Here is a 27,712-nt window from a genome sequence, read left to right on the forward strand (position 1 = left end):
AACATAAGGACTTTTGATACTTAAGTATATTTTTGTAATTACATTTACTTTTGATACTTAAGTATATTTAAATTCAAATAATTTTATGACTTTCACTTTTACTTGAGTCATTTTCTGTTAAGGTATCTTTACTTTTACTCAAGTATGACAATTGGGTACCTTTTCTACCACTGGCTATGCCCCTGCCCAGTCATGTGAAATCCAAAGATTAGGGCCTAATGAATTTCTTTAAATTGACTGATTTCTGTGACTCAGTAAAACTAAGTAAAATCATTGAAATTGTTACATGTTGCGTTTGTCTTTGTTCTGTATATTTCACATACAGTGGTCTACTGTAAACCAGTGTTGTTGTTTTTTTTATCCTGGTCCTGGGAACCCAAATGGGTGCACATTATTGTTTTTACATTAGCACTACACCCAATAATCAAGGCTTGATGATGAGATGATCACTTGAATCAGCTGTGTAGGGCTAGGGCAAAACAAATAAAAAATGCACCCCTTTGGGACCCCAAGGCCAGGATTAAGACACTGCTGGTAACGATTGAACATAGTTCAGGGCTTGGTGGTATGCAATGTGCACTACTTATGCAATGTTATTTTTGAGCCACTCAGGGTCAGTGTTGTCTAGAGGAAGGCTTATCTCGGGATAGGCCCATAGGAGTAACACACTGTAATGTAAAGTGGTACCAACACATGCTTTCCATGCTTAAATAGCTAAATCAGGAGAAAATAATATATTTTAATACACCTATATAATATTTACCTTCGCTTTAGGCCCAAGCATTTGAGTGGATACATGAAACTATAGTGTGTACTGTAATAAATTGGGATATTGATAAAACATTTTTAGACTACCTATATAGTTTCGTAAACACATTACTCATGATGATGAGTTGCACATATTAGAAGCCTATCAAATAATATAGGCCTGCCATTTAATAAGATTCTACAGATTCAAAATGACATATCTAAAATGTAACTTTCTCTACAAAATTGAGTTCTACCCTAGATTGTAGATTAATAAACTACAACGATAAACTCTAGTTATGACACTTGTATAACAACCATTTTTTAGGACCCAGAACGCTTCTATGGAAAGGGGGAGGGGTTTGTGAATGATTGACATGTCACCAGAGTGCCGTCTACAGTGGAGAAAACTACAGCTTGTCGCCGAGTCACTGTGATTATTACAAAACACAGAAAATGTTATTTGCTTCCGTTGATTCTGCTTTAAAAAACGTTTAGACGATCAAAGGATGAATATTTACAGGTAATTTACGCCTTGAAGCCTTTCTAGTCGAGCTGATAATGCTTAAAATGAAGCTGCCCATGAGAACGGCGGAGGCAGGAGGAGACGATACGGCCGAGGAACAGCCCGATCTCCATATTCCAAGATCGGTCTCCGACAAGCCCGAAGGTTCCTCCAGACACCCAGGATATCCATCTCAATTGGATAAAGAGACCGTTTTCGAGTGGTTTGGTTTGCATTTAAATCCTGCCAAGCGGATCGAGTTTATGTGCGGACTGCTGCATATGTGCCAGCCACTTGAGCTCCGGTTTCTGGGCTCCTGTCTGGAAGACCTGGCTCGGAAAGATAACCACGTTCTACGGGATGTCGAGATAAGGGCCAACAATCCGAATGATTTGGCCATTTTATCAGATGTCATCGACCCTGTCGTGCGCTCCAAACTGCTGGTCTGCTTGTCTCTTCTGGGATCTGACAGCAGGGAGTGTGCGGGAATACTATTTCGGATATTGAGCCATGTGGATTCCTCCTTGTTATACAAAAACTATGGCTATTCTGTTTCGCCCTTCAAGGACTCTCAACATCACCCGTTCCATTCTCCGTGTGTGGACGGGAAAGCGTTCGGGAGAACAGAACAGAATTGCGGGCTTCCAATGGAGGCAGTGATCGGACCCTTGGAACAGTTGGCGCTGCTTTTTACTATGGCCTCCTTGCATCCAGCGTTCCCGTTTCATCAAAGAGAAAAAGTTATAGAACAGCTGGACAAAATTCAACTTGCTATAGAGGACGAGAGACAGCAGAATCAGCGCAGAATAAACGCCCAGGTAACATTGATTAGCAGTTAGATTGACAAATTTAGTGTGTTAGATAACGTTAACTGGGGTTGTCACTAGTTACCACACAGCCACAAAGGCTATCATAAAAATTCATTAAAACAAAATTAGCTTTTTGGTCTCAATTTAAGGTAAGTCGTGTGGTAAGGTTAGGTTTAATTGATTTTAAAAAGATACATTTTAGAAATAGGCGGGGTTTAGCCATACTTATGACTAGTTGTAGTAACTAGTGACGACCGTTAGCTGGTTGCAAAATGAGTGGTTAATTAACTTCATCTCTAAAGAGTTTGGGCCCACCTGGGTACACGTTTTTGTTTGCCTTAGCACAGATTCAAATAATCAAAGCACGATTATGAGTAGGATATTTGAATCAGCTGTGTACTAGTAGTTCTACTCCAAAAACCAAAATGTGCACTTGGGAGAGGGGGCATGGCCGAGTTTGGGAAACCCCTGAGCCAGATCACGTGATATCTACGGTTCTGACTAGGAGTACAGCTTCGACCGGTTCGTATCTTAAACATTCTACATAGGCTTCAATTTCCCCGTCAACTTTATTTAATGGCAAGAAGGCAGGAAAAATATGCATACTTTCCTCATGAAATTGGGAGAATATGCGTACTTTCCTTATGAAACACAATTTTCCACAACCATTCTAGAGTGGCTAACTGGTAATTCCAGGTTGAATCTCAGACCAGGGGTTCCGTTTATTTTATGTCTGCTGCGTTAAAGGCTCTGCATGGTCAATCTGGCACCTGCAGTGGCAGTACAGTATTTACTGCTATACGGCCTCTGTAGAAGTCGGGGCGTTCATACTTACTTGCGCTTCTCAGAGCTGTTGTCAAGGAAGTTGTCAAGGAAGTGAGTTTGTGTTTATACAGGACCTCCCGCCCCCACCTACCCTCAACCAATCATGTCAATGCGCAGCTATTGGCATCAGCTAATGGGTGTCCTAATAAATCAAATCTATTGGGAGCCCTCTGCATTGTTACAAAATTTTGGAGGTGCACAGCAATCTGGTACGGACCTCGATTTGGCCTCCACAAGCTTCTGGATGCTTCTTCACACTCTCCATACAGAGCCTCCAGACAGCATTGACAGATCAAGCATTAATCAGCTATTAGGTTGTAGCAGTCTGTTTTTTTCACCCCAAAAAGCCCATTTGTGACCCACCATCTCTTTTTAGTCTTCTGTTCCAAATTTTGAAATGGTGTTTTTTACATTGGATAAAAGTACAGACTCAGAGCTCCAAATGGCATATCTTACATTGTAGTTGGAGGAAATATGGGGATGTAATGCTGCTTTAAAATGCGATAAACATATAATGTTTAGGAAAAAAGACATGAACATTTTTACTTTGATTGTCACACTTGCTCTACATTAATACTTGGGAAACATATTTAGAAAAGGAATACTTATACCAAATTGCCAAAATGGGTTCTCTGAACATTATCCCACCAAGTTACTCCATTAGGCAAACCATTTACAGTATCAAATTGCCTATTGTTGTATAATAAAGGTAACCTTTCACATTGAACAGCTACAGTGCTGTTCTTTGTTTACGCCCCTTTTAGCATCTCAATCTCTAAAGCCGTAGATCCACCCATCTCTTAAATAATTCACATTGGAACACATGCAAATGTGGCCATGTGCTAAAGCAGTGAGGTAATGGTTAATATTTCAACAATAAAATACTTTATTCACTTCAAGTGCTAAAGGTAGTAGCTTACAATTAGGAAACGTAAAACACAAAGGCTTAGGTAAAAACAATATCTAGACCTATATCATAAAATCCTTTTGAGGGACTTTGATTTAGGTCATGTTATGATATCTTTGGAGCAATAATGGCCTTTTCATAGGCTTTCATAGGCCTGATCTTCTCAATTTAGCAGTTGTCCCTTTAACGTAACATGGGGTTTGGTTAGCGTGCTAATCGATTCACATTCACACCACAGTGGCTGTTTTCAGTAGCTAGCTAGTTAAACATGACAAACTGGCAAACATGAAAACGATTATCGTCATGCATGCCATAGCACATCAGCAATCAATATTAACATCAGAATACAACTGTCCAGCTCAGCTAGCTGGCTTAACATTGCTTCGTCCCGCAACGAGCCATCCTGCAAACAATGGCAACGAAGCAAGCTATAGTGGTACCTGTATGAAACTTTCCAGCTAGCTAGCTATATAGCTATTAATGAAAACAACTTTTTGATACAGTTGAGACTAGAGGTCGACCGATTATGATTTTTCAACGCCGATACCGATTATTGGAGGACCAGGAAAAAAGCCGATACCGATTAATTGGCCGATTAAAAAAAAGTATTTGTAATAATGACAATTACAACAATACTGAATGAACACTTATTTTAACTTAATACATCAATAAAATCAATTTAGCCTCAAATAAATAATGCAACATGTTCAATTTGGTTTAAATAATGCAAAAACAAAGTGTTGGAGAAGAAAGTAAAAGTGCAATATGTGCCATGTAAAAAAGCTAACGTTTAAGTTCCTTGCTCAGAACATGAGAACATATGAAAGCTGGTGGTTCCTTTTAACATGAGTCTTCAATATTCCCAGGTAAGAAGTTTTAGATTGTAGTTGTTATAGGAATTATAGGACTATTTCTCTCTATACCATTTGTATTTCATGTACCTTTGACTATTGGATGTTCTTATAGGCACTTTAGTATTGACAGTGTAACAGTATAGCTTCCATCCCTCTCCTCACCCCTACCTGGACTCAAACCAGGAACACATCGACAACAGCCAACCTCGAAGCAGCGTTACCCATGCAGAGCAAGGGGAACAACTACTCCAAGTCTCAGAGCGAGTGACGTTTGAAATGCTATTAGCGCGCACCCCGCTAACAAGCTAGCCATTTCACATCGGTTACACCAGCCTAATCTCGGGAGTTGATAGGCTTGAAGTCATAAACAGCTCAATGCTTGAAGCACAGCGAAGAGCTGCTGGCAAAACGCACGAAAGTGCTGTTTGAATGAATGCTTACGAGCCTGCTGGTGCCTACCACCACTCAGTCAGACTGCTCTATCAAATCATAGACTTAATTATAGCATAACACACAGAAATACGAGCCTTAGGTCATTAATATGGTCGAATCCGGAAACTATCATCTCGAAAACAAGACGTTTATTCTTTCAGTGAAATATGGAACCGATCCGTATTTTATCTAACGGGTGGCATCCCTAAGTCTAAATATTCCTGTTACATTGCACAACCTTCAATGTTATGTCATAATTACGTAGAATTCTGGCAAATTAGGCAGCCCAAACTGTTGCATATACACTGACTCTGCGTGCAATGAACGCAAGAGAAGTGACACAATTTCACCTGGTTAATATTGCCTGCTAACCTGGATTTCTTTTAGCTAAATATGTAGGTTTAAAAATATATACTTCTGTGTATTGATTTTAAGAAATGCATTGATGTTTATGGTTAGGTACAGTCGTGCAACGATTGTGCTTTTTTCACAAATGCGCTTTTGTTAAATCACCCCCTTGTTTGGCGAAGTTGGCTGTCTTTGTTGGGAAGAAATAGTCTTCACAGTTCACAACGAGTCATGTTAGCAGGCAATATTAACTAAATATGCAGGTTGAAAAATATATACTTGTGTATTGATTTTAAGAAAGGCATTGATGTTTATGGTTAGGTACACGTTGAAGCAACGACAGTCCTTTTTCGCGAATACGCACCGCATCGATTATATGCAACGCAGGACCCGCTAGATAAACTAGTAATATCATCAACCACATGTAGTTAACTAGTGATTATGATTGATTGATTGTTTTTTATGAGATAAGTTTAATGCTAGCTAGCAACTTACCTTGGCTTCTTACTGCATTCGCGTAACAGGCAGTCTCCTCGTGGAGTGCAATGTAATCAGGTGGTTAGAGCGTTGGACTAGGTAACTGTAAGGTTGCAAGATTGAATCCCCTAGCTGACAAGGTAAAAATCTGTCATTCTGCCCCTGAACAAGGCAGTTAGCCCACCGTTCCTAGGCCGTCATTGAAAATAAGAATGTGTTCTTAACTGACTTGCCTAGTTAAATAAAGGATAAATAAAGGTGTAAAAAAAAATTGGGGGGCCAAATCGGTGTCCAAAAATACAGATTTCCGATTGTTATGAAAACTTGAAATCGGCACTAATTAATCGGCCATTCCGATTAATCGGTCGACCTCTAGTTGAGACAGTAATGTAGCTATCTTGTTATTTGAGCTGTAGACTCTTACCGGTGTATGGATTATGATAATTCACAGCAGGCTGAAACACTTTTTAATTTTTTTATTCCTTCCCACTCCGCTTCAACCAGTCCAGACTGCTTTAGCCACAGAAGACAGAGCTGTGTCGATACCAGCAGCTGTAGTCAGGACAACACTGGTATTGAAAGCTGTAGCAACACTTTGTATGTAGTCCATGATGAAAATAATAGTAAATCCAATGGATCTTTCAGATGTCCGTGGTAGGAGAGAGCAGGATGTGCCGTTTGACATTAAAACCTTGAGTGACAGAATGGGCTCTCTGTCTCGTGATTGTCCCAGCCCCCTCATTATTTCAACCAATCATGGCTAGGCAAGATTCTGTAAATTCTCTGTGTCTAAAGAGCTTAGTGATTTCACATTTTATTAATATTTCAGATTACATACGATTTTGTTAAGGCACATAAAAGTTCACATGTTCAAGAAGGCATTTCTGCAACCATTTCTTAAAAAAAAAAAAGATTAAATATTATTATTTTTTAAATTACGTTCAAATGCGTCTCTTGTGAAGTAGACGTGCGACATATACCCAGCTTTGTGTAACGGGTCACGTTTATGCTATCCGAACAAGTTCACAAATAAAATACATCTTTTTGATACCTCGTTTGGGGATTTCAAAGACACAAATTTGTTTGAACTCCTAGAAAGTGATCGGGGAGCTAATGGGGATAGATGCGGTAAAGAGATTAGTGTAATGCAGACCGTGGGGGGATAGAAGAAAGCTGGATTGGCGCACATTAAACAAATCTGATCTAACAAAGTGGATATTTGTCAAATCCGTCATGATTGATGTTTTGTAACAGGCCCACAATGTGGTTACTAAAATCCCATTTGGATATATTTGGCTGTTTTCTCTGCATAATATTTAGAAGTTAACACCTTTTCAGGTTTAGAAAAAGTGACTGCTAACTTCCATTCGAATAAGCTGGTAGCATAGCTAGCATACAGAAATCGGTTATGGTAGTCAGTCGCTTTTAACTGTAATGCAGTTGATTTGATGAAAGGAGCATGTATTGGGGTTGACATCCGTACAAGCATTATACTCCGATTTGTACCTTAACTTTTCTGAACCACCCATCCCGGATCCGGGATAATTGTCATCAGAAACGCTGACTAGCATAGCCTAGCCTAGCGCCACAGGTATATAATATAATTTCATGAAATCACAAGTGCAATATTGCAAAACACTGCTTAGCCTTTTGTTAATCCATCTGTCGTCTCAGATTTTGAAATTATGCTTTACAGCGAAAGCAATACAAGCGTTTGTGTAAGTTTATCGATCGCTCGACAATAGATAGATAGATAGACTTGAAGTCATAAACAGCGCAATGCTTGAAGCACAGCGAGGAGCTGCTGGCAAACGCAGGAAAGTGCTGTTTGAATGAATGCTTATGAGCCTGCTGCTGCCTACCACCACTCATTCAGACTGCTCTATCAAATATCAAATCATAGACTTAATTATGATATAATAAACACACAGAAATACGAGCCTTAGGTCATTAATATGGTCAAATCCGGGAACTATAATTTCGAAGACAAAACGTTTATTCTTTCAGTGAAATACGGAACCGTTCCGTATTTCATCGAACGGGTAGCATCCCTTAGTCTCTAATATTGCTGTTACATTGCACAACCTTCAATGTTATGTCATAATTATGTAAAATTCTGGTAAATTAATTACGATCTTTGTTAGTATGAAATGGTCTTCACACAGTTTGCAATGAGCCAGGTGGCCCAAACTGCTGCATATACCCTGACGCTGCTTGCATAGAACGCAAGAGAAGTGACACAATTTCACTAGTTAAAATAAATTCATGTTAGCAGGCAATATTAACGAAATATGCAGGTTTAAAAAATATATACTTGTGTATTGATTTCAAGAAAGGCATTGATATTTATGGTTAGGTACACATTGGTGCAACGACAGTGCTTTTTTTTAACATGCACAAATTAACATGCACCGCATTGATTATATGCAACGCAGGACAAGCTAGATAAACTAGTAATATCATCAACCATGTGTTGTAACGGCTGTCGTAGTCGTTCTCCTCCTCGGACGAGGAGGAGCATGGATCGTAACCAAGATGCGGAGGGATAAGTGTTCATTATTTAATGACAAAACAACAAAGCACTTCAACATACAAAACATCAAACGTGACAAACCCGAAACAGTCCTGTGTGGCCCAAACGCTGACACAGGAACAAACACCCACCCAACTCAAGTGAAACCCAGGCTGCCTAAGTATGATTCTCAATCAGGGACAACGATTGACAGCTGTCTCTGATTGAGAATCATACCAGGCCGAACACAAAACCCCAACATAGAAAAACACACATAGACAACCCCACCCAACTCACGCCCTGACCAACTAAATAAATACAAAAACAAAGGAAAACAGGTCAGGAACGTGACAGAACCCCCCCCCTTAAGGTGCGAACTCCGGGCGCACCAGCACAAAGTCTAGGGGAGGGTCTGGGTGGGCATCTGTCCACGGTGGCGGCTCTGGCGCTGGTCGTGGTCCCCACCCCACCATAGTCAACCCCCGCTTCCGTGGCCTCCTCCCAATGTCCACCCTCCATGTCAATCCCACTATACCAAAGAGCAGTAACAGACTGAGGGGTAGCACCTGACTGAGGGGCAGCACCGGACTGAGGGGCAGCACCAGACTGAGGGGCGGATCCTGGCTGGCTGGCTCTGGCGGATCCTGGCTGGCTGGCTCTGGCGGATCCTGGCTGGCGGAAGGCTCTGGCGGATCCTGGCTGGCGGAAGGCTCTGGCGGATCCTGGCTGGCGGAAGGCTCTGGCGGATCCTGGCTGGCGGAAGGCTCTGGCGGATCCTGGCTGGCGGAAGGCTCTGGCGGATCCTGGCTGGCGGAAGGCTCTGGCGGATCCTGGCTGGCGGAAGGCTCTGGCGGATCCTGGCTGGCGGAAAGCTCTGGCGGATCCTGGCTGGCTGGCAGCTCCTGGCTGGCTGGCTCTGGCTGGTCCTGGCTGGCTGGCTCTGGCTGGTCCTGGCTGGCTGGCTCAGGCGCATCCTGGCTGGCTGCTCTGGCGCATCCTGGCTGGACGGCTCTGGCTGGTCCTGGCTGGACGGCTCTGGCTGGTCCTGGCTGGACGGCTCTGGCTGGTCCTGGCTGGACGGCTCTGGCTGGTCCTGGCTGGACGGCTCTGAAGGCTCGGGACAGACGGGCAGCGCTGGGCAGGCAGACAGTTCAGACCACGCTGGGCAGGCAGGCAGTTCAGACAGCGCTGGGAAGGCAGGCAGTTCAGACTCAGGCTGCGCTGAGCAGGCAAGCAGCGCAGGCGGCATTGGGCAGACGGCCGACTCTGACCTGCTGAGGCGCACAGAAGGCCTGGTGCGTGGTGCCGGAACTGGAGGCACTGAGCTGGGGTGGGAAGGTGGCGCCGGATATACCGGACCGTGAAGGAGGACACGCGCTCTTGAGCACCGAGCCACTCCAACCTTACCAGGTTGAATGGTCCCCGTAGCCCTGCCAGTGCGGCGAGGTGGAATAGCCCGCACTGGGCTATGCAGGCGAACCGGGGACACCACCTGTAAGGCTGGTGCCATGTACGCCGGCCCGAGGAGACGTACTGGAGGCCAGATATGTTGGGCCGGCTTCATGGCACCCGGCTCGATGCCCAACCTAGCCCTACCAGTGCGGCAAGGTGGAATAGCCCGCACTGGGCTAAGCACGCGTACTGGGGACACCGTGCGCTTTACCGCATAACACGGTGTCTGACCAGTACGACTCCCTCTCACTCCACGGTAAGCCCGGGGAGTTGGCTCAGGTATCCAACCCGGCTTCGCCACACTCCCCTTTAGCCCCCCCCCCCCAAGAAATTTTTGGGTGAGCCTCTCGGGCTTCCAGCCGCTCTGCCTTGCTTTTGCCTCATAAAACCTCCTCTCCGCTTTCGCTGCCTCCAGCTCCACTTTGGGGCGGCGACACTCCTCAGGCTCTGCCCAGGATCCTTTCCCGTCTAGGATCTCCTCCCATGTCCATTCCTCTTTTCCCCATTGCTGTTGTTCTTGCCTTCCTTCTTCCCTCCGCTTGGTCCTGTTTTGGTGGGTGGTTCTGTAACTGCTGTCGTAGTCGTTCTCCTCCTCGGACGAGGAGGAGCATGGATCGGACCAAGATGCGGAGGGATAAGTGTTCATTATTTAATGACAAAACAACAAAGCACTTCAACATACAAAACAACAAACGTGACAAACCCGAAACAGTCCTGTGTGGCCCAAACGCTGACACAGGAACAAACACCCACCCAACTCAAGTGAAACCCAGGCTGCCTAAGTATGATTCTCAATCAGGGACAACGATTGACAGCTGTCTCTGATTGAGAATCATACCAGGCCGAACACAAAACCCCAACATAGAAAAACACACATAGACAACCCCACCCAACTCACGCCCTGACCAACTAAATAAATACAAAAACAAAGGAAAACAGGTCAGGAACGTGACATGTGTAGTTAACTAGTAATTATGTTAAGATTGATTGTTTTTTATAAGATAAGTTTAATGCTAGCTAGCAACTTACCTTGGCTCCTTGCTGCACTCGCGTAACAAGTGGTCAGCCTGCCACTCAGTCTCCTCGCGGAGTACAATGTAATCGGCGTCCAAAAATGCAGATTACCAATTGTTATGAAAACTTGAAATTGGCCCTAATTAATCGTCCATGCCGATTTAATCGTTCGACCTCTAGTAGGTGACCAACATAACACCAGGTGGTGGTGTGTTGGACACAGTCACTCATATAGAGCTTGTCTGCAGTCCTGATATCTGTAAATCTTAGCTTACCTGTGTAATATTGACATAAGCTCAGAGAAACTTGTTTTGCGAACATGGGCCTGTTTTATCAATTGCTGGGCTGATAATTGGGCAGTTTATTACCTCTGTCAAATGAATATGTAGTTTAAAGTAGTGTGTATTTGATGTTCTATTTGCAATAAAGATGGTGACGCTACAATAATACACATTTACAATAGGTCTATATCTGAAAATATATACAGCCTGATGATATACATACATTATTTTAAGAACAGGATAGTGTAAAGTCCTTTATTCAACTGAAGAGTATGAATTAGGCTGTTTGAGAATGTTTGAATCCTTAGAACCCTGCATACTCATTGTTTTAAGTACAATAGACCAACATAGCTACTGTAGTATGGTCAAAGCTGTGGGCTGGAAAACCTTGGTAGAACATGGGTAGAGTAGGCATTGTGGTGCTCAGGCTTCAGGCCAATGTATATACTTCTCACTTAAAACATTTGTTTTTTATATTTAATTTCAATGGTGTTTACACCGGAAGGTGATTATGCAACATTATAATACAGGATAACACAGCAATACAAGTAAAGTAAAAATACACAATAATGGCAACATAAATAATGTAGTTATTAGTATGTATTTAATATTAACATCTGATATTCCAGAGGGGAAGCGAAAAAACCTTTTAAGGATTTGGGTATGTCACCTAAAATGACATACCCAAATCTAACAGCCTGTAGCTAAGGACCTGAAGCAAGGATATGCATTTTCTTGATATCAGTTGAAAGGAAACACTTTAAAGTGTGTGGAAATGTGAAAACAATGTTGGAGAATATAACACATTAGAGCTGGTAAAAGATAATACAAAGAAAAAACATGCGTCTTCTATCAAAAAAAACATACTCGTCTTTGAAATGCAAGAGAAGGCCATTATATCACCATTATAGGCCATTATACCCAGTTCCTACATTTGAATATAAAAATTGATTTTATCAAACAAAACTATGCTACATTTTGTCTCTGGGACCCTCAGGATGACAAATCAGAGCAAGAGTACTGAATGTAAGTACATGATTTACCTTCAGAGGTGAATGTATCAAACCAGTTGCCATAATAAAAGTTTTGTTGTTGTGCACTCTCCTCAAACAATACTGTAATAGCTACTGTAAATTGTGCAGTTAGATCAACAAACATTTAAGCTTTCTGCCCATATAAGACATGTCTATGTCCTGGGAAATGTTCTTGTTACTTACAATGTAATGCTAATCACATTAGCGCACGTTATCTCAACTGTCCCGTGGGGGCACACTGACCCCGTAGAGGTTAACAAAACAATCGAGCAATCTCGCTCCTGGAGAATACACAAATATTCAACATGACTAGAGTATGTATGGAGTAATGTTAGCTAAAGTTATTGTTAGATGAGCAATGCTCATTGCATGTATTATACATTAGCAGTTTCCCAAATTATATTATACTTAGCTAGCTGTGCATTGTGGAAGGATGTGGGGGATATTGTCAACATTGAGTTGTGCCAATGCACGATCTGTCCATGCAGCTAATGTTTCAGCCTTGTTGGCTTGTAGCTAGCTTTCTAATGTTAGTTGGCTAACTAACTGGCAATAGCAACCAAAGACATTCACTATTACTTATTTGTGCTTATTTGTTTGTGCTTTGATGACACAACCATGTCAAGGCCAACAGTTTACACCGATGACTTCAGCCATGTGAAAAACCTTCCATAGCAAAATATAGCTAGCTTCCTTTGCTTGTAGCTCTCATCCAACTGGTGTTAGCTAGCTACTCTTGCTGTTGCTGCGCAACCCATGTGCTTTGGTCCGGTTTTAGAAATCGTTGAGATTCGACTGAAAATATGTTAGCATTGTCATAAATTCTACAAAAAGGTAGCAAATCGTTTTGAGCACTTGAGAGCGATACATTTTATTCAAACTGTTGCTCCTACAAACTTATTCTGAACGAAAGGTGGCAAGTCTAATGGTCACTTTGTGGATGCTGTAGGCTCGTTCTTATCCAACGACCAGATATTGAGCTAGGTCAAGGCAAGAAATTGTGTTTTTCCCCAATGCTAACGAACCTGTTAAAAATATGGTACGTGGTTCTCTGTCTCAGCCGGGCGGCTCATGACGAGGCGGAGAGTGTGTTTACCCCCAAGTTGATTTGCGAATTTTCATTGACATTTGTGTCTTATTGGCTTAGATATGATGGTGGAAGATTTTAATTTAAAATTGAACTTCAACCAATGCCATACTATTGGGGGGGCTAACACCCCCACAATAATGAGTATTATATCCCAATATCTTACAATAGGCTGAAAGAGTATGGCTAGTTCTCAATGGTTGACATTTGACAGATGGGGGGAAGATGCAGTATTTGTTCAAATTAATCAGCTTTTGCACCAACGGTTAGTAACAAGCACTCTTCCTTTTGAAATACAGTATTTTCTTTGTGGCTTATGAATTGGTCCATCCATTGATGGCCCTAAGTAAGGCTGCGCATCTCATTTGGTCTTTTAGAGTGTGTGACATCTTCATGAAAATATCCAGAATTCTCGCTAGGTGTGGAAAATCCCCACTCGAGTGCTCGAACATACTTGTGGAATAGACACTGGCTGGAATGCACTTTTAACCAATCAGCATTCAGGATTAGACTCACCCGTTGTATAACAGCCGCTATGCCCTACGCTAGGCATTTAATAGTGTTACAGGGGACTGGTTGTCATCTCTTCCTATACAAAAGGCCACCATGGAATCAACCCCCCCAAATACACTTGCTCGTCTTTACGGGCATTTCACAAAGAGTTATGTGCTGTGCTGCGTGCGAGGTATTTGGCCCTGTGGCCTACTGCACTGCAGGCCTGGCGACTCTACAGGGAGAAGGAAGTTATGTCCGAGTGTGGGGCTCAAAACCATGCTGGAAGCCAAGTGCTTGAAACCAACTGAGCATTAGGTGACTGACTGCAGAATATAGGATACGGGGAGGCCAGCCAGGCTCTCAGTTTGTTGACAGAGAGGGATTTCCTTCTTGGGGTGCTGCATCTTAACAGGGTGTCCTCTCTTCTCCTTGTCTACTCGCCGTTACTGATTTAAACAAGCTATTTGGCCAGGTGAAAGCAAATTCCTTATGACTTTATACTGATGCAGGCCTATATTTGTATTGGAGTGGTACAAATATAGGATCAATAACAGACACATCCATGATTTTATTTGCTCCGTACTATATACTGAACACTTCTGTGACAACCTGTGGTCACGTCCTATTTCCACTTGTGTTTCTAGTATAGTTTTAATACAGTTCTGCGTTGGGCAATCATCCATGTTGACTGTAGTGTTGTTGACCCACTTGTCCACTGAAATAGTTCAATCTCTATGTGCCTGATGTCATATTTAGCCACTTGGAGAAAGAGAGGTTGAAGCCAGCAGCACGCAACCTCACAACTCGGATTTACTTACACTCTCATAGCCAGCAATTATGATCTGAAGAACAGCTACTCCTCAAGTGAAATGGCGTGAGGTTTAAATGTGTTGTTATAGCAAACACTGTCCCAATCCACCCTCTCCACCCCCGCAGTTTACCAGCAAAGAAGAGAGTTCAGTCACTCTTAGCCTAGAGTGACCACAATTGGACCTCTCAATTCCTAGGACTTTACTAATGAGGTACTTGCTCAAGTACTGGCCTTTTTTTGTTGTTGCCTAGGCTACACCAGGTGGAATTGCTTGGGTATGAGGGTGAATCTCCAACATGTGTTGCTGTGTCCAATGTATAGGACAGGTAGGATAGTGTAAACAGAAAAGTTGCAAATCTGATGTCGAAGAGACGAAAATCTTACTTCACATACTTGGGTTATTTTCTAACTGAGTAAATCCATTTGAATTAATGTACTTTTTTTACAGCGTCCCGTTTTGATTTCAACAAAACTTCCCATATATCTTTGCCCAGGGAAGAAGTGGTCAGAAAGTGACTTTTTGGACCAGAATGTCAATACATTTAGGAGATGCTCAATGTTGACCCATTTAGCATACCATACCATGAGACATCCATGTCTTCATCATTGAAAAATATAAATAGTTTGATATAATTTAAAAGCCTACAAACAGGGTTGTCAAACAATTTTATAACAAAAATAAATAAATAATAGCCTTTTTCTTTTTTTACCTTTAACGTCAATTATCTATCACGTCAATTATATTTTTTTCATATTCACATGTTGTAGCTTAGACCCTACTTTACATCACCTGAGGTTTTTGTGGTGTGCCCGCCATTGGTTGAGAGACAACATGCTCTTGAATACAGGGTGGGTGTCATTTCAATAATAGAAATAGAATGGACCTATCCCTCCAGACCACTGTAATTTAGCTGGTACACCATTGACATTTAACTTGAATTTACATTTTTACTTCTAATTACTACCACAAAGATGGCGGCCGGTCCACCCACTGTTGAATGTGAAATTTAAATGGTCATGTCTATTCTATGATCTATATTTATATGATTTCAATAGGTTTCCTATGGAGGGTTGACAGTATAATTTAAACCACGGATATTCCCATTCAATTCAACATTCTCTGATGTGTGGTCCAGAGGAGGCTGGTTGGAGGAGCTATAGGAGGACGGGGTCATTGGTATGGCATAAATGGAACGGAGTCAGACGTGGTTTCCATATGTTTGTTTGATACCGTTCCAATGATTCCATGCAAGCCATTACAATGAGCTCGTCCTCCTATAGCTCCTCCCACCAACCTCCACTGGTGTGGACCTCCAACCGTCTTTGTGGCACCATTTGAAAGTAGAAATTTCAATTTTATTCCCATTTTAGTCCATTTATCAGCAAAAACATGACACTCGCCCTGTATTCAAGAGCATGTTGTCTCAACCGATTGCGGTCACAACACAAAAACCTCAGATGTAAAGTAGGTGAATATGAAAAAATATGAGCTTATGCATTTTTTGATACTTTTTTTTAACCTTAAACGTGAATTATGAAATAGTCTGACAACCTTGTTTGTAAGCTTTTAAATGTTATCAATCTCAACCGTTTAATTTCTAGTGATAAAGACATGGGTAAAACATGTTATGGTGGCGTAAAACCGCAAAATAGGTCAACTTTGAGCACCTTTATCTCTTGAATGTTTTGGCATCTTGGTCCAAAAAGTCACTTTGAGTACTTCTACAATGGGCAAACATTTATGGAAAGTTTTGTTCATATCAAAAGGGGTGCTGTCAAAAAGTGATAGAATTCAAGTGGATTTCCCCAACTGTAAGCAGGCTCATAGAGAGACTCCCTCTGCAGTTCAACATGCAGTTCATTACATCAATCTCCACTGAACCATGTTGGATGAAAAAGAGTGATGTCCACTGACTAACCCGTTCCAGAAATAGCCCTTGATGACCTCATGGTGAATCACCTCTCTCCACCGCAGCAGCAGCAGATGTCGAGTTAATGCCAAATGAAATCAGAGCTCCCATTTGGAAGGCCAGTTGTTGTTCCTGGACCATGTCAAATGTAAAGAGGGAGGAAACACTTCAAACCAGCAGACGCTGATGTGGTCGCGGTGTTGTGTTGTGTTTGGCATCATTCAAGTGCCACTGATATAGGACCAAGGCTATCCATCTATTGAATGCTATGGTTGGTTTTCCCCTGGTATATTTGAAGCATACAGGACTAGGCTTTTGCTATTATCATATAAGCCCTAGTACCAGTTCTCCAGTAGCACTACTGTATCTGTCCCCTCTCTCTCTCCTCTGGCTCTGAGGGGCTTGTGTTGCGTTGATATGCCAGGGCTGAACTGTGTTCTGTTCTCCCATGACCTTCAGCGGTGGCATAACTGTCAGTCTGTTTGTCAGCTCTGCCTCCTAGCTGATAGCCAGGGACCAAAGCCCTGACCCCTTCTCATGGGCTGCAAGCAGGGCGTGTGTGCGTGCATAAAGAGATCTCTGGGAATTGATGCAGCAAAACCCATTGTCAATTATGAATATGTAAATGCTAATTGATTCTATCAAGGATGTAATGAAGTACATTAATGCTGTGTTTAGGGTTGCTCATTTGGGGGAATATTCAGAGGTGGAAACTTTCCGTGAGAATATATGGGAATTAATGGAAATAAATGCAAATTGATATTAATACCATTTAAATGTAGATATTTTTTGCATTGGATATATTTACCATATCATATGGAGACAGAAACATACACCTTTTACCTTATCATAAGTAGACATAATTGCAAATGATTAGAACCTTCCAATAGAAATATAAAAACTATTTACTTACGAATTGAACTTTTAATTAAATGAGTTGACTCTTCACATGGGATGATTGCACTGAACAACAAGAAAGGGAATATTGAATGATCCCCAGTGATCCATCGCATCTCCCAAAAATGTTTTCAGCGTACATCTGTAAAATGAAAACCAAAGCTTTAGTTTCTAGGCTGTCTTCCTCTCCTGCTTCCATGTCTTCTCCCTGGACCTCCTCAATGTCCACCTCTTCAACATCAGATTCTGAGGCCTCATCTTCACTGTCACTTTCTAACCTTGTTGAGGATGGCTGGTTGTCAGGCTCAAAAAGCATAAAATGGATGGCCACCAATTTTTCAACCCTTGTATTGGTCAGCCTGTTGCGTGCTTTGGTGTGTTTGTTCCCAAACAAGGACCAGTTGTGCCCTGAGGCGGCTGATGTTGGTGGGATTTGGAGGATGATGGAGGCAACCAGGGAAAGAGCCTCAGATCCACAAAGTCCCTTCCACCAAGTGGCTGATGCGATATGTTGGCACGACTGCCATATTGCATCTCCATCCCAAAGCCCTTGCTTGGAAGTGTACTTCGTCCAGACTGCCAAGAACCTTGCCCTCATCCAGGCCAAGGTGGCGAGACACGGTAGTGATGACACCATAGGCCTTGTTGATCTCTGCACCAGACAGGATGCTCTTGCCAGCATACTTGGGGTCCAACATGTACACTGCGGCGTGTATGGGTTTCAGTTAGAAGTCTTCACGCTTTTTGATGTATTTCAGAACTGTAGTTTCCTCTGCTTGGAGCAACAGTGAAGTGGGCAAGGCAGTACGGATTTCTTCTCTTACATCTGCAAGCAGAGACTGAACATCAGACAGGATGGCATTGTCGCCATCAATCCGTACAATGGCTACTGCTATAGGTTTCAGGAGTTTCAGGCTGCTTACCACTCTCTCCCAAAATACATCATCCAGGAGGATCCTCTCGACAGACCATATGGCCATTTCTTGGAGAGACTCCTTCCCCTCCAGGAGACTGTCAAACATGATGACAACACCACCTCAACGGGTGTTGCTGGGCAGCTTCAATGTGGTGCTCTTATTCTTCTCACTTTGCTTGGTGAGGTAGATTGCTGCTATAACTTGATGACCCTTCACATACCTAAGCATTTCCTTGGCTCTCTTGTAGAGTGTATCCATTGTTGTCTGTGCCATGATGTCCTTGAGGAGCAGATTCATGCAGAAGCAGCACAGCCAATGGGTGTGATGTGAGGGTAGGACTCCTCCACTTTAGACCAAGCAGCCTTCATGTTCGCAGCATTGTCTTTCACCAGTGCAAATATCTGCTGTGGTCCAAGGTCATTGATGACTGCCTTCAGCTCATCTGCAATGTAGAGACCGGTGTGTCTGTTGTCCCTTGTGTCTGTGCTCTTGTAGAATACTGGTTGAGGGGTGGAGATTATGTATTTAATTATTCTTTGCCCACGAACATTTGACAACCCATCAGAGATGATTGCAATACAGTCTGCTTTCTCTATGATTTGCTTGACCTTCAGTTGAACTCTGTTGAACTCTGCATCCAGCAAATGAGTAGATAAAGCATGTCTGGTTGGAGAGGTGTAAGCTGGGCGAAGAACATTCAGAAATCTCTTCCAATACACATTGCCTGTGAGCATCAGAGGTGAACCAGTTACATATACAGGTCGAGCAAGACATTCATCAGCATTTCTCTGACTACGTTCCTCCATTGAGTCAAAAAAACTTCTGATTCCAGAAGAACCATGAGCTGTTGCTATCGATAAGGTGTCTGATTCATAATTTCCACCTTGAGTAGAAGTAGAGGGACTTTTGTCAGAGGTTGCTTGCTTTATTTACTTAGCCAGATGATTCTGCATCTTTGTTGCATTCTTCACATATGATTTGGCACAGTATTTGAAAATGTGCACAGCTTTTCCTTCTACATTAGCTGCAGTGAAATGTCTTCACACATCAGATAGTGCCCGTGGCATTTTCCTGTAAAGATTAGAACATTTTAATTTAAAAAAAGAAAGAAATACAATGCCATGTACAGATAAATAGTTAAGCAGTTAGATTAAACAACTCCTTTGTAAGATAAATGTTTTAAAATGAAACCTGTATGGAAACAGGTGAATTAACACTCCTCAGTTAGCAGGCTCAAGCTAGCTAAAACTAGCAGAAATTGTTGACAAGTTAGAAATGATTTAAACACACTTTGCTGTAGGATACTATTTACTAGTTAACAAAAAATCATGTATGTCATAAAATATATTCACCCCACCCAGTATTGTAATCAAAACTTACCAGAAAGCATGTAGTCCTTGGCTCCGACAGTGTAGTGGTGTGGGCTCAATAGCATCTCATTAGTGTGCAAGATCTTGAGATTCAGCTGTACATGTGATGGAAGAATGCACTGTGCATGCAGAGGGTTGCAATTCCATTGAATTGGGGATAGTTTAACCAAAATATGCCACAAGACCTAGAATTGCCGTGTGTATCCCACAAAAAAGGTTCATTGTTATAAGCTAACTTTTCTTGATGAATTTAAGCAAAATTCCCCAAATTCCCGGGCTTAACTTCCCATGGAAAAATTCCGGAAATATACCGGAAAGTTTCCAACCCTTTGCAACCCTAGCTGTGTGAGTGTGTGGTGGAGGGCTGGCTGCTGTATGTCTTATCCCCTACGCAAGTGTTCAAAGACCAACTTATGAACAACGGCATGGGTCCCTGAAGGACAAAAGCACCACTGCAACAATGGCACATGCGGCAACATTTTAGTATTCGACCAGATAGCCGCTCGCTCACACCTGACAGATGTTCTGGGAGCTTGATAGTTTGATTCATCTTGGTGACCTTGCTGTGTGGGATGTCATCTTTTAATTGCCCGAGTGCAGCTGTGATGTTGAAAGCTTTCTACTCACTAGCCCCTTTGTGTTCCGACAGCACAACAAGGCCCAGAAAGCAGAGGAGCATGGCCCAGCAGCAGTCACCATCGAGGCCAGTCTGGGTGAGAGGACCCAGGCACAGGGACAGGCTCGCCACGCCAGCCAGACACCCCCCAGCAGAAGGGCCCAAAGGGAAGGTAAGCCAGTGAAAAACACACAAGTGTATACACACACACCGACCCCCACAGTATTACAAATCCCTCACAGTCAATTGGGAAGAAAATTACAACTGTATGCACAGCCCCATATATTTAAACTATTATTAATGTGAAGTAGTTCCAATAAGACTGTACAGTATGTGCTAATCCTCTTCCCTCTCTCCTCACAGCCGTGCATGTAGAGAAGATCGTGTTGAAGGGGATCTCACGGAGGAGGATAGACAGGGAATACAATTTTGTGGTATGTTCTCAGTCATTGCAGGGTATTAAACTTACCTTTTCCACTGGTCCCACTGATGCTACCAGTGATTTGGTTGCACCAATTTTCTCATATTAAAAAAAAAAAAAACATGATCATTGATAATGACCTGGCCTGCATTCCATACGGAATGCCCTTGTGTTCTTAAGTTGATTTGGATAGATTTACAGCAAAGAAAAGAAAGTGAAAAATGTATTTATTGCAGATTTCAAAGTACCATGTGTTATTTTCTGCTAAATCCTAGAGGATAGACTTTTAGAAAACGATACCACAACAAACTAAAAATATATAGAATATCCAATGTTTAATTTTTTTCATCTATGTCTACAACAATGCTTAAACCACATCAGGGAACAATTTGAGGTCTGGAAAAAACCTGAGAAATGTAGATTTTGTTTTCTGTAGTTACCCTTTAATTCAGGTGTACCCTTTAACAGCCAGACTGTTGTTTGACTAGCTGTGTTTCTGTAGCCATAGCTGGCGCGAGAGTTTCAAGTTTGGGGAAGCAAATTTTGGCCATAAAAATTCACCTTTATAATAAAGGATCACCGCATTTGCAGACTTCTGTAAGATTTCCTAATGTGATGAGTATATTGGATAGTCGTAATTTAGGCTAATAATATAACTCAATCACTGTTTGCAAAAAGACTTCAGTGCATGCTTGAGCATGTAGATATGTTTCTTGGCCTTTGATAAACACATTTCATTCAATTCTACTACACCATATGACTGGAGACATTAGCAGAATCTTTTTTAATATGACTAAATTACAGGGTAGCCTATTCTGCTAACACTGACAAACAGATCAATAAAAACGACATTGTCTGATCCATTTAAGTAAAAATACTTTAAAGTACTACTTTAGTATTTTTTTGGGGTATCTGTACTTTACTTTACTATTTATATTTTTGACACCTTTTACTTCCTGAAGAACTACATTCCTAAAGAAAATAATGTACTTTTTACTCCATACATTTTCCCTGACACCCTGACATCCAATTCACACACATTTTACTGGATGACTTTTACTTGAGTCATTTTCTATTAAAGTATCTTTACTTTTACTCAAGTATGACAATTACGTACTTTTTCCACCACTGTAATTCTGCCAGGTAGGCATAGGCTACTTTGTAGTTCACTTTTAATTGCATTTCCATTGACCCGAAGACAGTTAGGCTATCATTAGCATTGCTAACAGCTACACAAAGTGGTAGACATACAGTCAGGTCCATAAGTATTTGGACAGTCACACAATTTGCATCATTTTGGTTCTGTACGCCACCACAATGGATTTGAAAGGAAAAATAGCCCGCCCCCCCCATTTTAGGGGCTCAAAAGTAATTGGACAAACTAACAATCAAAAATTAAATTGTGAGTTTTGATACTTGGTTACAAATCCTTTGCAGTCGATGACTGCCTGAAGTCTGGAACCCATAGACATCACCAGATGCTGAGTTTCTTCCCTAGTGATGCTCTGCCAGGCCTTTACTGCAGCTGTCTTCAGTTCCTGCTTGTTGGATTCAAGTCAGGTGATTGACTTGGTCATTGCAGAACATTCCACTTCTTTGCCTTAAAAAGTATTGCATTGCTTTAGCAGTATGCTTCGGGCCATTGTCCATCTGCACTGTGAAGCGCTGTCCAATGAGTTTTGAAGCATTTGGCTGAATCTAAAGGAGATAAAATAGCCCTAACCACTTCAGAATTCATCCTGCTGCTTTTGTCAGCAGTCACATCATCAATAAATACAAGGGAAGTAGTTCCATTGGCAGCCATACACGCCCAAGCCATAACGCTACCTCCACCATTCTTCACAGAGGAGGTGGTATGCTTCGGATAATTAATTAATTAATTTCACCTTTATTTAACCAGGTAGGCCAGTTGAGAACAAGTTCTCATTTACAACTGCGACCTGGCCAGGATAAAGCAAAGCAGTGCGACAAAAACAACAGAGTTACACATGGGATAAACAAACGTACAGTCAATAACACAATAGAAAAATCTGTATACAGTGTGTGCAAATGAAGTAAGGAGGTAAGGCAATAAATAGACCAATAGTGGCAAAGTAATTACAATTTAGCAATTTACACTGGAGTGATATGTGCCGACGAGGATGTGCAAGTAGAAATACTGGTGTGCAAAAGAGCAGAAAAACAAATATGGGGATGAGGTAGGTAGTTGGTTGGATGGATGGGCTATTTACAGATGGGCTGTGTACAGCTGCAGCGATTGGTAAGCTGCTCTGACAGCTAGTTAGTGAGGGAGATAAGTCTCCAACTTCAGTGATTATTGCAATTCGTTCCAGTCATTGGCAGCAGCAGAGAACTGGAAGGAAAGGCGGCCAAAAGAGGTGTTGGCTTTGGGAATGACCAGTGAAATATACCTGCTGGAGCGCGTACTACGGGTGGGTGTTGCTATGCTGACCAGTGAGCTGAGATAAGGCGGAGCTATACCTAGCAAAGACTTATAGATGACCTGGAGCCAGTGGGTTTGGCAACGAATATGTAGTGAGGACCAGCCAACGAGAGCATACAGGTCGCAGTGGTGGGTAGTATATGGGGCTTTGGTGACAAAACAGATGGCACTGTGATAGACTGCATCCAATTTGCTGAGTAGAGTGTTGGAGGCTAATTTGTAAATTACGTCTCTGAAGTCAAGGATCGGTAGGATAGTCCGTTTTACGAGAGTAAGTTTGGCAGCATGAGTGAAGGAGGCTTTCTTGCGAAATAGGAAGCCGATTCTAGATTTAACTTTGGATTGGAGATGCTTAATGTGAGCATGGAAGGAGAGTTTACAGTCTAGCCAGACACCTAGGTATTTATAGTTGTCCACATATTCTAAGTCATAAGCGTCCAGAGTATTGATGCTAGTCGGGCGGGTGAGTACGGGCAGCTATCGGTTGAAGAGCATGCATTTCGTTTTACTAGCATTTAAGAGCAGTTGGAGGCCACGGAAGGAGTGTTGTGTGGCGTTGAAGCTCGTCTGGAGGTTAGTTAACACAGTGTCCAGAAAAGGGCCAGATGTATACAGAATGGTGTCATCTGCGTAGAGGTGGATCAAAGAATCACCTGCAGCAAGAGCGACATTGATATATACAGAGAAAAGAGTCGGCCCGAGAATTGAACCCTGTGGCACCCCTGTAGAGACTGCCAGAGGTCCGGACAACAGGCCCTCCGATTTGACATACTGAACTCTATCTGAGAAGTAGTTAGTGAACCAGGTGAAGCAGTCGTTAGAGAAACCAAGGCTGTTGAGTCTGCTGATAAGAATACGGTGAGCAGTTCCTTCCCTTCTCCATACTCTTCTCTTCCCATCATTCTGGTATAAGTTCATCTTTGTCTCATTTGTCCATAGGATGTTGTTCCAGAACTGTACAGGCTTTTTTTTAAATGTTTTTTGGCAAACTCTAACCTGGTCTTTCTGTTTTTGAGGCTTATCAATGGTTTACATCTTGTGGTAAACCCTATGTATTTACTCTGGTGAAGTCTTCTTTTGATTGTTGACTTTGACACAGATACGCCTACCTCCTGGAGGATGTTCTTGATCTGGCCCAACTGTTGTGAAGGGATTTTCCTTCACGAGGGAAAGAATTCATCTGTCATCCACCACAGTTGTTTTCCGTGGTCTCCCGTGCCTTTTGGTGTTCCTGAGCTCACCAGTGCATTCTTTTTAAGAACGTACCAAATAGTTGATTTGGCCACACCAAATGTTTTTGCTAGCGCTAATGATGGCTTGCTTCACTGGCAGTGACAGCTCTTGGACTCTTTGGACTTCAAGCCATGCTTGAAATCAACTCTAGACCTTTTATCTGCCTACTTGTAAAATAACTAATGAGGGAATAACACACACCTGGCCATGGACCAGCTGAGCAGCCAATTGTCCAATTACTGTTGGTTCCTTTAAAAGTGGGGGATCACTGTGCTGTAATTTCTACACCCGATTTGGAATGTAAATACCATCAAATGTTTTTAATTTCAACTCTAACATGCTATCTAGCTGTGCTAGATAGCTAAAATAATAATAACTTTGTCAATGTCCAAATATTTATGGACCTGACTGTATTAGGCAATCCCGGGCAATCCCGTGCCATTGTTTCCTCTTCAGAAAGTTGGTTTATTTTCAGTCACTTGCACATTACTGTTTGAATAAATCATGAAATTGAAAACATTTAAAAGATAATTGTGAACCAAAAACTAACGTGTCCAGGTAAAAAAAAATCACACTGTCGCATTGCCAAGTCAAGCGGTCGCAAATACGACTGTTTTGGTCGAAGTATCGAACCTTGCATTGCTTGTAGAACAGGCAGTGCAGTGCAGTGGAGTTTCCTGTGAGCGTGTCCTGTGCCAGTGGCATTTGACAGCATGATTCGAGAAGCATTGGCCATAGAGGTCACGACTCCAGGAAAAAGAAACTGAGGAAGGAGAGGGGAGGGGAAGGGGGTGTTACAGGAAATGTTTTCTCCAACTCTTCCCTTCGCCTCCTGAAATATTGAAAGAAATTCCTATCCCTTTTTTTTTATTTACATATTTACTTTCTTCTCTTTTCCCCCTCCGACTCTCTCACCCTCCTCTGTGTAGATTTTTTTTTTAAGTAGTGCGATCTCTTGGGGTAAACATCCTGTAGTGTGACTTAAAGAGAGCAATACATACTCTACACCAGGGAGAGAGGGAGGAGGTCATGTGCAGATGAGCTCCCACATTTTTCAGCATGTTAAAAAAAAAGAAAAAAAAAGAGATTTTGGATTTTTGGCGGGGACATATACTGTACAGTATGCTACCCTAAACAACATAATCTTCACTCCAAATCAAAACTCCAAACCTACAACCTGATTTTGGATGGAATTACCTGGAATGCTTCCTACACCCTGGCTTGCTGGCTTGCTTCTGAAGCTAAGCAGGGTTGGTCCTGGTCAGTCCCTGGATGGGAGACCAGGTGCTGCTGGAAGTGGTGTTGGAGGGCCAGTAGGAGGCACTCTTTCCTCTGGTCTAAACAAAGATCCCAATGCCCCAGGGCAGTGATTGGGGACACTGCTCTGTGTAGGGTGCCGTCTTTCGGATGGGACGTTAAACGGGTGTCCTGACTCTCTGAGGTCATTAAAGATCCCATGGCACTTATCGTAAGAGTAGGGGTGTTAACCCCGGTGTCCTGGCTAAATTCCCAATCTGGCCCTCAACCATCACGGTCACCTAATAATCCCCAGTTTACAATTGGCTCATTCATCCCCCTCCTCTCCCCTGTAACTATTCCCCAGGTCGTTGCTGCAAATGAGAACGTCAAATCAGTCAACTTACCTGGTAAAATAACGGTAAAATAAAATAAACACCCAAGGATTATTATTCTCAAACTATACAGCAAACAAACAGAAACCTGAAAACAACATCCAACCTGGAACTGAGTGAATAATGCTTAGTCTGAAGCATTTTTTAAACTTTTAAAAGCCAAGAATAAAAATACATTTATATATTTTACTTTATAAGGGCTGAATGCTAAGGCTACCAAGCTTGCTAGGACAAAGAGATACAACTTCAATTAGCACTGACGTGTGAAGGGAGAGGTGTCAAAGCCCTTGAGCCTAACAAATGGCAGGCTACCCCACCCAAATCCAGAGGCCTTGAAGCCCCCTCCTGCTGTTCAGAGACCATTCACTGGCATTTTCTACAAGAAATCTGCCTCCAGAAATAAAAGCTTCTCCCAAGTGAGTGTGACACCTATTCCCGTTGCCTGCTGCACTGCTGCTTGGATTCCACCTGGCGATCTGTTCACCGTCTGCCCTGGTTGTCTCCCCGTCTGGTACAGGTACCCCCACTACACTTCCCCCACCCCTCTCTCCCGAGCTTTCGCTCGCCTCCAGCACACAGGCACTGTTGGGGCGAGTGACTCTGATCTTACAGTGGCTAGCCCCAAGTCATTATGTAAAAAAAAAATAATAATCTCGTGCATTTTGCTATTTGCCTCACGACTCCTGCATGCTTTGTTGACTACGAACTTTCTTTACCCAACCGTGGCACAGACTGTTTGTTCCCACACTCGGGACTCTGGCTCTATTGGTTACACAGACTTTTGGCCTTCCATCCCATTCTAACCACCTCTCGCCGGCTTTGTATTCATGTTACCTGATGAAATTGCTGTACAATATGTTCTTGTTGCCATCTGATGCACATTCAGATGTCATAAATCAGCACTGCAGAGCTCTCCCTGTCCTATGCCGTGCCTTGATTGTATTACTGTTGATAATACCTGGACATTTGCATGTACACCCTGGCCCATCTACTGTTGCTAGCCCCAATTCTGACTGGTGCTCTGATATCTGCTTCACTGATTTCTGCTCTCGTAAAAGCCTGGGTTTTCTGCACGTTAACACTAGAAGCTTATTACCTAAAATGGATCAATTGAAAGTTTGGGTTGGTCATTACTGAGACATGGTTAAGGAAGAGTGTTTTGAATACTGATTAACTCTTCTGGTGTTAATCATTTTTCGGAAAGACAGATCTTCCAAAGGTGGGGGAGTGGCAATCTTTACCAAGGATCACCTTCAGTGCTCGGTTGTCTCCACCAAGTCTGTCCCCAAACAATTTGATTTGCTGGTTTTAAGTATTAGAGTTTCAAATAGCTCTTTGTTGACTGTTGCTGGATGCTATCGTCCTCCATCAGCACTGGCCTGCCTGTACCCTACCTGCCCTAAGCTCTCTCCTGGCCCCTTAAACTAAGTCTGCATTTGTCCTGCTAGGTGACCTAAATTGGGACATGCTTAAACCACCTGACCAAGTCCTAAAGCAATGGGACTCCCTAAATCTTCCTCAGATTATTACCAATCCCGCAAGGTATGACTCCAAACTCCCAGAAAAGGCTACTCTTCTTGATGTTATCCTCACAAATAATCCTGTTAGGTATTAGTCTGGTATTTTATGTAATGACCTTAGTGATCACTGTTTTACAGCCTGTGTTCGTAATGGCTGCTCAGTG

General features: G+C 42.5%; 1 protein-coding gene across 7 annotated transcripts in view; it reads left to right on the plus strand.

Moving 5' to 3' along the window:
• The first annotated feature begins 1,137 nt into the window (after window positions 1-1,137).
• LOC139531830 (zinc finger CCHC domain-containing protein 2-like) overlaps window positions 1,138-27,712 on the plus strand; it is a 69,455-nt gene continuing 42,880 nt past the window's right edge. For all 7 annotated transcript variants that reach the window (XM_071328704.1, XM_071328711.1, XM_071328707.1 and 4 more), the window contains exons 1-3: window positions 1,138-2,070; window positions 20,334-20,472; window positions 20,664-20,734. In XM_071328704.1, coding sequence (XP_071184805.1) covers window positions 1,309-2,070; window positions 20,334-20,472; window positions 20,664-20,734 — 972 coding nt within the window. In that variant the 5' untranslated portion in view covers window positions 1,138-1,308. The remainder of the gene's footprint in view (window positions 2,071-20,333; window positions 20,473-20,663; window positions 20,735-27,712) is intronic.

This window comes from Salvelinus alpinus, chromosome 10, assembly GCF_045679555.1.
Source record: "Salvelinus alpinus chromosome 10, SLU_Salpinus.1, whole genome shotgun sequence".
Classification (NCBI taxonomy): domain Eukaryota; kingdom Metazoa; phylum Chordata; class Actinopteri; order Salmoniformes; family Salmonidae; genus Salvelinus; species Salvelinus alpinus.